The sequence below is a fragment of the Poecilia reticulata genome, linkage group LG22, assembly GCF_000633615.1.
Source record: "Poecilia reticulata strain Guanapo linkage group LG22, Guppy_female_1.0+MT, whole genome shotgun sequence".
Classification (NCBI taxonomy): domain Eukaryota; kingdom Metazoa; phylum Chordata; class Actinopteri; order Cyprinodontiformes; family Poeciliidae; genus Poecilia; species Poecilia reticulata.
Window position 1 is genome coordinate 17,029,294 of NC_024352.1, and position 12,034 is coordinate 17,041,327.

The window sequence follows — 12,034 nt, forward strand, 5'->3', positions numbered from 1 at the left end:
GTAGCATTAGAATTAAAACCACCATTAAGGTTAATTTTTTAATATTTTCAAAAACAAAACCAAACAAAATCCAAATTTAAAGGCAAAACAACCCAACTGATGAGTCACAGCAAATTTATATACACGTACACATTAAGAAAAGAGCTGTCAGTGATGTTGACGAAAGGCTGGCTGAGTGGAGGAGTGGAGGATTTGGACAATCAGACAACCCCCGTATCTTCTCTCTTCTAGGGGGCGTTGTGGGGACGCCATGAAGGCAGATCTGGAATGGACAAAATGACAAGGAGTGGGGACAAGCCACAGTTGGGTGTTCACCTCTTTTTGGGAGCTTGGGTGGTGCGGGGTGGGGTCACAGGCCGACCAGAATTTACGCCGCCGTACTGGTACTTGGCCTTCTTCTCGGAGGGCTTCAGGATCTTAAGAAAACAGAGTTGATATTTGAGTGATTATTTCTGCAATAACGTATCAGTTTGGGGAAAAAAAACTAAACAAAACCCATCACATCTCCAATTGCTCTTTGACTACCTGGAAGGAGCACATGAGCGACTCATCCACACTCATCATGCCGCCTGCGTTATCAAACTCCCCGCAGTAGTTTGGAGCAGAGAAAAGTGTGACCAGTTGGCGTTTGGCAAAGAACTCGTATCCATCCTCCACAACCTGTTTTAAGACACATGGTGTTATTCCAACGCCCACAGCGATCAATAAACAGATCTTCAGCTACTCTCACAAACTAACTGTGCTGTCAGGGTAGAGCTTACTAAACCACCTCAGAAATATTCCAATCAACTCCACACATCGCACTATATGCAAGGTATCTTGCAAAAGTATTCTTTGAATGTTTTTTCACATTTTGTCATGACACAGCCACAAAATTCAGATGTACTACGCAGGAGGGAGAATCTGTTGACATGATTGCTGTTTGTTATGCACTCCATACTCTGGCCTTTACGGACGAGTTGAAAAAAGTTATTGTTTAAAGAAAGGCCAAACACGGAAGCAAGATACTCTGTTCAGATGAGACCAAACCCAAACAATTTTGTCAATATGCAAAGCACATCTCCCTGGACACACCATGACAACAGTGAAACCTGCTGTTGTGAATCTGAAGCAAGACATTAAGACTAATGTTTGAAGACACTTCCCACCAGATCAACAGGCAATTACGTACAAGAAAACATTCCAGTCTCTGGTTTTGTAAAGCTGGCAGAGACGTACCCCAAAAACTTGCAGCTCTAATGTCAGTGAAAGATTCTTCTACAAATTACAAATGTACTCCACATGTTCAGATTTTTATTAGTATGGGAAAACAAATCTTTATTTCCAAATATTTATGCACTACTTTGTACTGGTTCAAAAAATTGACAAAGTGACAATGCATAGAAAAGATATATATACTTAGGGAGTACTGTAGCAATTCAACCAAGCAAAACAGATGAACCATTACTGGGTTCTTGAATGCATAGTGCTTAGGGAAGAAGAGGTGAAATGGAGGTAGAAACCAGGGAACACATATCCACTACCATTAATACAGCTTGCACAAGATTTTCTTATTGGCACTGGCAATTGAAACGAGTCAAGTGAAACGATGATGCTTACATGCAGGTCGTTCAGATTCCATCTCTAATTACCTGGTGGGCTCTGCAGATGAGGTCCAGGTCATGGCGATTTAGGAACTTGCTGACCACATCAGCCCCAAAGGTGAAGGAGACGCCACGATCATTCTCTCCCCAGCCCTGCACATCCTTATCCGGATCCGACCACAGCAAGTCGCACAGAAGGCCTGAAACGAGCACGTCGAGGTAGAAAGATTGAAAGATTTGCAAGGTATGGATACCAAGATGGAATGTGAATAAAATTGATCAAGCACAAAGGGTATGCAGATAGAAGCAGCACCTGTATCTGGCACGTCCGTCGGTCTCATGATCCTGCGAATCTGCTCCATTGACTGCAAATCAGGTGAAAGCCCTGACATGGAAAATAAACATCAGCTTTTGATTGGCTGTACTGAATACATACAAAAACAAAAATTCAACTGCCTATCTGCAGTAGACGTTCACCTCCGTGGCAGCAGAAGATCTTCTCATCAATTATAGCAGCAATGGGGAGGCAGTTAAAGCAGTCTGTGAAGGTCTTCCACAACTTAATGTTGAACCTGCGCTTGCCTGCAAATGCACAAACACACATCTTAGGAACTAAATATTTTTGCGCTTTTCAGAGATATTTGTAGCCCCATATGAATTCGCTCACATTCGTCATAGAAGCCATAGATGCGATTGATGGAAGCGCACTCGTGATTTCCTCGGAGCAGGAAAAAGTTCTCTGGATATTTGATCTTGTAGGCCAGCAGCAGACAGATGGTTTCCAGGGACTGCTTCCCTCTGTCCACATAATCACCCAGGAAGAGATAGTTTGCTTCTGGAGGGAAGCCACCATACTCAAACAGCCTCAGGAGATCAGTGTACTGCCCATGGATGTCACCTAAATAGAGGGTCAGATGCAAAGTGTACAGCAGGGATTTTATTACTGGAATATTGTTCATTGAAGCTTAACCAAAAATACAAAAGCTTATAGTTTGGTAAAACACAACAAGAGGACATCCAGAGATTTTGAAACAAGGTATCAAAGAAACAGTTCTTAAAATTTCATTCATGGACTCACATGCACTCGTTTCGCTTTATATAAAAATCTGGATGTACATAATGTACATAGTGCTGAGAAAAATATATTTTTTTTGTTTTGGCTTTTATAAACACACATTTGTTTCAGAGCAAACACAGATTATATCAGTTTTATATTTTTTTATCTACCCGAGTAGATAAAAAAGCAAATTTCAGAAGATATTTAGAAAAAAACAACTCTCTCCCATCCTGGCCCTAAGTGGCAAAAGTAAGCAAAATCATTGACATGCGTCATGGTAAGGGTTAAAAAGTCATTTCTAAGCTGTTTGTATTCCGGTAAACCCCAGTGAGAGCAAATATTTTCCACAAACTGGGATGACTTGCTGCAATTTATGAAACAATGAACTCTGGTCTCTACAAAGAAACCTTATGATTTTATGACTTTAAGCCAGTGGTTCTTAACCTTTTTTGAGGTACCGAACCCACCCGGTTTCATATGCGCATTCACTGAACCCTTCTGTAGTGATAAATAAAACATTATTCCCCCCACCCCCAAATTCAAGATATAGGATCACCAAGTCTTCTTAAAAGGTAGAGTCTCTGAGAACAGCTCTTCAAAATATAGTCAGTGTTTTCAGAAAAGTTGAGCTGACTGTCCAGGAACGACCCAAGGTATTTAAAATTTGCCACAGTTTCAACAGGTTGGCCTTCGAGAGAAAATGGAACCACTTTAAGGTCTTGTTTAGATCATTTAATTTGCTCTACATCCTTAAGAGAATGAAAAATTAATAATAAATAATAAAGACTTTGCGGTATTCTGATTTAGTAATGTAATTATATTAGTTGTGTTACCACCCCCACGCCACTAGAGGCAGTAGCAACCCCGAAAAGATGCGACCAAGGAGCAGATTTAGAAGTACACCGAAAGCTACAGAATTAGGTAAAAACTGAGCTTTGCTGAAGTAAATAAAGACAAGTTCAAATTCATGCTGAGAGTGGAGTTCCTTCAATCAGTGCTCCTCCGCAGCACTGATTGGCTAAGCAATGTAACGTGATTCTCTGCAAGTGACGGCAAAGCGGGGCGTCATCACGACTTTACACAAGTCTGTCTTTACCTCCGCCGAACCAGAAGCTCCGCCGAACCAGAGACCGACTCATTGAACATCAATCTGATTCAGATTTGCATCTTAAACAGGCTGTTCAGACTTAAAAACTACCCATAGTGGCTTAATGTGTGTAATTCTGCCAAGAAAAGTCATTTGAAATTCTAAATCAGTGGGTTATTGAAAACATGTTGATGCAAAGGACGGCATGAGCTGTTATGCTTCCGGGGCAATCACTTGTTCCGCATTAGACCAGGTTGATGTGGATAGTCGAATTGACTTAATAAATCAATCATTTAAAACAGCTTTCTGTTTTTAACAAATTTTTTTCCTGATCTGAAAAACATGAAAGTGTGGCAGAAAAAAAAAAGATACTTTCTCTTTGGTGTAATGACAGTGGCCACTAGATCGACAAAGGAGGCTGTGGAAAAGGGGGCACAGCGGAGACAAACATCCATCACAATCAAAGCCATTTGTAAAAAAGGAAGCACACATAATCCACCTCGCAATTAGACAAACCCCAACTTTAACTGTTTTCTCAGGGTTTAAGACCAACAACAGCTTTCATCCTTGACCTTCATGAAACCCAGATGAGCTGTAGAAGCTCCCAGCAAAGCACCAAGTCTCTGCAGGGGAGAATCATCTCTCGGCCAAGACCTGCTTCCTTTTATATCCTCTTGCGCCAACTTAAGGGTTGCTCTAATTTTGGCTAAGTGGTGCAGGCACAGATGACTGAAGAGGTCTAAACCACAGAAGAACAACAATTACTGGCTTCATTGTGACATAGAAGGAAACTGAATTTACGTGCCACAGTCTTTTGGTAGGAGTGTTTCATTACAAGATAACACTAAATGCAAATTAAAATCTAAGAGAAGCAACTAAAACAGAAACATGTATTTTATTTGAGCTCATGAAACCGATAGGGATAACAATTTTTTAGCATTTCAAAGGGCACATTGGTGTTTTACACAACCAAACCCAAACCACAGCTGGCAACAGAAGATATATGGCTATATAATGTTACTCTGCCTACTAGAATTTAAATGCAACCTAACCCTCTTTTGTTGCCGTTTTGAATGTCTCATTTCTATCCAAAAAGCACAACCCTCGTGGAAATACCTGAACAACAAATAATTCTGAAAAACAAATTAAAAATAGAGACTACACACAGAATATCTTCCAAAACTGAAATACATAGCTTGGTTACATAAGAAAATTCTGGAATGTTTCAAATAAATAAATTGCTGCTCTAGGCTGTGCAGACCAGGCTTTGTGGACTGCACTCTGCACACAGGGAGTCCGCCTTTCAGTGCACCCATCACTTCAATGTCAAAACGTGTTTTCTAAATTCAGTTAATGGCGTCTACAAGGATTTGTGAAAAATATCCATATATCTTAAAACTTTTCACATTTTGTCATTTTACAATCACAAACCTTAATGCATTTTATTTATTTAAATTACAGACCAACATACAAGGAATGCATAATGCAAAACCTGCAGTAGCTTTACAACAACAACAAAGCATAAACAGGATCTCTGGGGTGCACTTAGACTAGGAGACTTCCTACAAACGCCTCAGAGTCGTTTTGGATTTCAAGAAGAGGCATCTGCAAACTAATTCCGCACGGAAAGTGAATGTTTGATTAAAGTGGAACATAAGTTGCACGGAGACCGATCCTGCTGTTTTGTATTCTGTTTACTACTTCGGAGGCTTTGTAGGGCAAATCAATTTCAGGACAAGGTTCCAAGAAATACTGCAATGTGAATAAAAGCAAAACAACATACAACAACTTCATTTGTCAGTGGCTTTTAATGCTAGAAGAACTGAGCAAACACTATTTAAAATAAACCTTTATGGCACAAAGAGAAGAAAAAAAAAAGCAGAAAATGTTTGCATATGAGGCAATAATTTTTTTGTTATCCATATTACATATATTTTGTCCCTTTAGTAAAATGTTGGAGCCTGGAGAGTATAGCTACCAAGAGAAATTGGACTGCCAATTATAGTTTTTAACAAGGATGCTCTTCTGTCAGTAATGTGAGAGGAGCAAACATCTTCAAACATTTTTATGGTTCGTCAGGTGGAACCACAAAAAAAAAAATCATCTTAAACTTTGTAAAGCGTTGGGATTCTGTGGAGGCGCAGGGGTTAAGCACAATATGGAGGCCTTAGTCCTCGACACGGCCGTCGCAGGTTCGATTTCCGGCCTGGTGACCTTTGCTGCATGTCTTCTCCCTTCTTTCATTACCCACTTTCCTGTCAATTCACTATGAAATAAAAGCCACTAGAACCAACAAAACCTTTAAAAAAACATTTGAATTTAAACACTTATTATGATTAGGGTAAATAATTTTTAGCTGTTAAAAAAAAAAAAAGCATTTAATGCATTTTTCTTTTTCTTTTTCAGAATTATTTACATTAGGAGCACAGATGACATCATACCACACGTGAGAGTGAACACAGACAAACAGGACCTCATATTAAACAAGGGCCATATAAATAAAACGTTGACATTTTAAATTGTCTTCAGTGCTTTAAATTTATGACTAGAGTTACCGTATTTTCCGCACTATAAGGCGTACCGGATTATAAGGCGCACCTTCAATGAATGGCCTATTTTAAAACTTTTTTCATATATAAGGCATTATAAGGCGCATAGAAAAGACACTTCAGTTTGGGTTGCCAATTTGTTCCATACTCTTATTTCACATCCACATTTGTAAAGAAATGGTCCACGAGTACTTTATATAGTAGGCTGCCCCAGTCGTTGTTTCACTCACTGTGTTGGTGTTGCGATATTGTGCCTAACTGCTTTCTGGGTAAGACAGACCAATTGACACGCTGCCGCCACAGTCTCCGTCTCTCTTGCCCCGCCCCCCTGGCTTTAAATGTATTATCAAACTTTATTAACAAACCAGCTTTCTGACAACTATCCCAGCATRCACCGCGCGCTTCTTCTTCTACGGGGGAAAATGAAGTCGGCGGCTGCTTACTGTAGTTGCTAGACATGTTGTGGCTCAATATTGGTCCATAAATAAGACGCACCGGATTATAAGGCGCACTGTCAGCTTTTAAGGAATTTGAAGGTTTTTAGGTGCGCCTTATAATGCGGAAAATATGGTACTCAACATTATTTCCTAGAGAAAGTAGACCCTGATATTTGAGATTTACAAGATGCTGCCAACATTTCTAAAGCGGACTGAAGGTAAAAACTATGATGTAATCCATGAGCCTTCTTGTTATCTGCTACGCCGGGTCCTCCCAAAGGGAGTTCCCAACTGACGTTTTGTTACAGGCGACTGTTTTTCGTACCCAAATAGGTTGCGTATAAAGCAACCAAAACTGAAAAATTAACAGAACCTGCCGAAGTTTAATCCTGTGCTGTACCAGACACGGAACCAGAAAATACTGTTTATTTTGTTTAGAGGCCTTTCAGATTTTCAGGTCTGGCCAATGCCACTCAGCAGTTATAATCTTAAAACATAAAAATAACAAATCACTCACCACAAATCTTCAAAGGTGCCTCGAGCTCCAGCAGGATTGGCTGACTGAGGAAGATCTCCCTGGACTTGATGCAAAGGCCACGGACCTCTGCCTCGGTCATCTGGACTATCTTTCCCGGACGACATCCCCGCACTGCGGAAGCAAAACAAAACTGTCAGTGAGACCGACTTCTATCATGGGTCTGCTCTCGGGAAGCAGCAGGGGCAGCATCAGAAACATGAAAAGGAGGCTGCAGTGGAAGCACAAGTTACCTAAGGAGAAAATACACTTCAAGCAGAATCACAAAAAGCTGTCTTGTAAGCAGATGAACTGTGGGTGTAATGATTCTGCAGCTCATAAGTGATCACAGCCATACTTTAGGAACCTGGAGCTGAGGCTGTGAGAGGAGCAAACATCTTCAGCCACAGTGTGGGCGGCGTTGGCGCTGTAGCTCCACTGAGAGCTCAAGCCTGCTTTATGGCACTGTGACCCGTCTTAGAACACCGAGAAGAAAAGCGAGAGTCACAAAACGCTGGCTGCAGTCGGCCATTGAATCAGGTGGCGATTATTTACATAATAAAATAAAAGAAATGTGGCGACTGCATTGGAGGAACATTTTACTATTTTGCTGATCTTATTTGTACTCTCTTCCGGCATATTTTTCTTATCAGAAAGCCATACCAAGCCATTACTTGTATTGCTCAGTTCTAAATTAAATTTTTTATAATCTAACTTTTGTCGACCTTCTTTAAAATAAAAAACAGACATGAACAAGTCCATAAGCAGGTAATTGCGTAACTACCAAGTATCTGTGTGTGCCCTTACAGTAAGACGCCCACTTAAAAGTCAAAGAAAGGAAAGCAAGCCTTAGTAACATCCATTATTATTTGTGTTTTTCTAACAGTCTATGATATAGAAAAACAAGTTCAAGAGAGAAAGAGTAAACTACGTATGTGCAGACGGGTTTAGAAAAAACATTTCTGTTCAATTTAATCTACACCCACATAATCATCCCATTTAAACTAAAGCACTGAAATTTTCTCATTGCCGCATTATGCTTAGTCATATAATTGAAAGTGTCACAAGGGTTAGACATTAAATTAAACATTTAAAAAAAACATGCACAGATAATGAATGTGATAACCCAAAACATTTCAAAGCTGGTGCTAAACATTATCCTTCTTTTTTTGTGTGCGTGTGTGATTAGCCATCTACTTTGCATCCAAATCCAACACGCAACATGAAGCAGAATTAGGGCTCATTACCAGACCTCATCAGCACAGAGTAAGCCAAGCTCGGGTGCTTAGCCTGCTCGGCTTTAACACTGTTTGCAGTGGCACTCTGCAGACTGGCACTTTTAGAAGAGATTAGGTTTATAAGATCACCCAGTGGCAAAAGCCGAACAGAAGTGTTGACAAGGATTTGGGACTCTCACAAACCACAGCAGTTTGTGTGCTGCGCTTAGTAAATCAGTGTTTATAGGTAAAGTGGCGCTGCTTTCAATTAATTTTAATAGCGATTAGCGATGAAACAATCAGTAGGATAGTTTTCACTTATTCTACTCTGATTGTGCTGACAATTTTGAGTTTCTATCTGTTCACTTAATAAATCAATGCTAAAAACACTCGCGTTGTTTGGTCTGCGAAGGCATCGATGTCATTTAAATCACTTCTCTGGGATTTTAGTGAAAACCTCAAAGGTTAAGAAAATTTGATGCATTTGACTTGAAACCCCTCATTTTCTTTTGGATTTAAGTAATTACTTCCATCAAAACATGTGCATCATTTTTTATTCCTTTGAATTACTTTTGTTGGTTACTTCTTGAATTTGAAGAAAGGTTAAACAAATTAGATTGTATAATTGAACTAGTCCAAAAAATAATAATCAGAAATCGCAATACCTGCTACTAATAAATAAAATCTTTTATTAGACTAAAAAGAAAAATAATCTCAAAGTCGATGACAGCTAGTCAATGAGTTGAAAACAGCTAAAGTGCCTGGTAATATTAGCTGAAAGACAAATAGAAAACAGAATTTTTTTTTAAAGGCAAAAGGACAAAAACAAGGGTTTAAATACACCTAAAAAATAATTTATAAACAATGTAAAAGGAGGAAATAATATATTGGGGACAACTTAAAACCAAGGTAGCATGAACACAAGGTCAACAAAGTATTTTTAATATATCACATCCTAAAATAGGAATCTATAATTGTGGGAGCCCTAAATATGCCATGTCCATCCAACAGTGTCACAGATGCAGAAGGAAAGTATGCCAAGGACGGATGAGTTTGCCTTAGTGGTCAAGTAGTGTTCCATGAAGCTGGTACATTCAAAAGTGGATGTGAGCCCAGACTCTGACAGCAATTTTAAGGATAGGCCAAAAAAAAAAAAAAAAAAAAAAAAAAAGTCCAACTCTGAAATGTCCCAATTTATGTTCTGGTGTTCTTATGAATTTTTACAAATATGTGGACAACTTAAAGGCAGTGTGAGAGTATGAAAGCATGAATCACTGCAGCTTGATCACAAAACACACCTACAAACCAAGTGTGAAACAAAAACAGACCAGCCGTTAAGTACGCACACAAAGAAACTCTGGGGAAAAAAAAATAAGAGACACATTATTTTTTGTGTTTTAGATTTTATTTTATCGTTTTAGATCTGCGCTCTCACTCAGAGTTCAGTTTTGTTTTGTTCTTTACCTTCAGCTTCATGAATTAACCTCTATACAGAAAGAGTAAAATTTGTTACTCGTCTTAAAAAATTACCTTGGTAAAAATGAACACAAGAGCAGTCCTCTCCTCCAGCAGCTGCCTAATGCTACAAATGTAAACATTCAGCTGGATGTTTGGGCCTTCAGAATGGTGTGGTCTGTTTAACTTCTTACCAGCTAGTTGGATTTCTCTGGACTAACGCCATGGTACCAGAGAGCTTACTTGTACTTGGCAAGACCGCTTGGATGACAATACATTAGCAGCAACAGTTTTATTCCTCTCTGTAGTCAGAATGACAAACCTTTCATTTTGAACTTTAAATGGCATATTTAGTTTGTGTCGTAATTTATGAATGTGATATACAAGACATTATGAATATGTTCGTGAGAGAGTGATGCACTTCCTACTACGACTACCAACAATAAAAATAATGCAAATATTGATAGTGAACCTAAACCATTGTATGTTCATACTGTTATACATTTGGTACCAAAAATGCTTTTTTGAACTTTCCAGGCTGTAAAATATCAATGTATTTATCAAATCTCAGTTGTTAGACCTGATCTAGTCAAAGAAAAAGAAAAAGTTTGAACTTTTTTGTACGCGCAGGCCAGTTACCGTTTTCATATTCCTATAATATAAACTCTAAAGAAAGTGCTCCAACAACGAGCTTTCTCCATCCCTTCTCCTTTCAATGATATATCATTCAACTACTACTAAATATTTATTCTGTATATCCATTATCTATACTTGTTTATTCTTGAAGGATCACTAATGGTCACTGAGTGAGAGTTGGGTTACACACTGGACAGGTTGGCATACCATCACAGGGTGCATTAAAATCTAGGTCATTAAAATCTACATCAGGAGTAGGCATTAAGGACAGTGAAAGTTCATCCAACTGGCCGAATACATCACTGGCAAGTAGAGCGTGAATGCATGCCAGTCATTGAGTGGGAACAGAGCATGTTATTAAGTTAATGTAGTTTTAACACCACACATGGAGAGCTACCAGCAGTTAGTGAAAAACACGTATAATATTCAGTTTTTTTTCTATATTTTGGTAGTTAAATGTATTCTTTTGCTGCAGGATATGTTTTTCTACATCTTATTTGTTTTAAAGCAAACATAATTAGGTATTATAGACATCTACTGTGATACCAGCATATTTTTGATCAAGATAGTAATATATTGAGTTCTGGCCCACGCACAATGCATACAAGTAAAAATACATCGATACACATTTTATTGTTTAAAAGCAAGTGCAACTTCGCTCGTTCTCTCCTCAAAATACTTCTTCCATAGAATTAGGGTGTATATATATTCCCAGCATAAATTAGGTCAGAAACCGTTGTATCAGAGTTAGCATAAATATATGAATGCAAAATGCAAGTGCAGCTGAAACCCCCCGCTCCAGAAAAGCTAACAATCAATGCTGCCGTTTTTTTTTTCTCTGTTATAATGTGCTGCCTTCCACCTGTTAGTAACAGGGCCGTGTCAAACAATTTGCCCGAGGCAAAGCAGAAACGTCCCTGCCCCTCCTCGTGAACGTTAACGGTTAAGAAAATAAATTGGGTTCAAAACCTAATAAAACCTCACGTTACAAAATACATTTACATGCTTGGGGAAAAAACAAGACTTATGTATCTCAAATATCTACAGCCTCACATAAAACTACGCCAATGGAGACATGTAGGCGTTCACCGCTGACTGTTTATAAACACGACCAGGCAGCTAACGGTAACGCTAGTCGCAGCTAGCCGGGGGATACAACGGTACCAATGGCTGACATTAGCAGTAGCTGCTAACAGTTGCCTGCGAAAAAAACCGGGACCGTTACTAACGTGCTGAAGATTTTTGAGCCGAGTCAGAGAGTCCGAAGCTTTACTCCTGTATAACAATATAAATTTAAGAGATTAATTTACCCTCCAGAAGCCGAGAGATGAGACTATCCACGTTCAATTCACCCTCCGCCATCTTCACACTGATGTTGAACAGTGTCAGTTGCTTGGTATCTGTAGCGGACACTGGAGGGCGCTAATGAGGGGAAACGTGTACTTGGCACAAATAAGTAAGATAATGACCAATCAGGGATATCAGGCAAGCAGATTGAT

The 12,034-nt window shown here is 39.2% G+C and overlaps 1 protein-coding gene across 1 annotated transcript; it reads right to left on the reverse strand.

The window, feature by feature from the left end:
• Positions 1-24: 24 nt before the first annotated feature.
• Positions 25-11,969, reverse strand: LOC103458750 (serine/threonine-protein phosphatase PP1-beta catalytic subunit). The gene is made up of 8 exons (XM_008399773.2): positions 11,846-11,969; positions 7,231-7,362; positions 2,251-2,481; positions 2,061-2,165; positions 1,897-1,968; positions 1,632-1,783; positions 526-660; positions 25-416 (listed from the first exon to the last, which is right to left on the reverse strand). Exons 1-8 carry the CDS (start codon positions 11,895-11,897, stop codon positions 312-314), a joined length of 984 nt encoding a protein of 327 aa, XP_008397995.1. The 5' UTR covers positions 11,898-11,969; the 3' UTR covers positions 25-311.
• Between the last annotated feature and the right edge of the window lie 65 nt (positions 11,970-12,034).

Bases quoted from the DNA above. Each gene is read 5' to 3' on its own strand.
- LOC103458750 (XM_008399773.2), bottom strand. From the start codon at position 11,897: ATGGCGGAGGGTGAATTGAACGTGGATAGTCTCATCTCTCGGCTTCTG. The intron at 1,784-1,896 runs GTGCTGCTTCTA...TGCTCGTTTCAG, and splicing joins GACGGACGTGCCAGATACAG to GCCTTCTGTGCGACTTGCTG. The intron at 661-1,631 runs GTAATTAGAGAT...GTCTTAAAACAG, and splicing joins TCATCTGCAGAGCCCACCAG to GTTGTGGAGGATGGATACGA.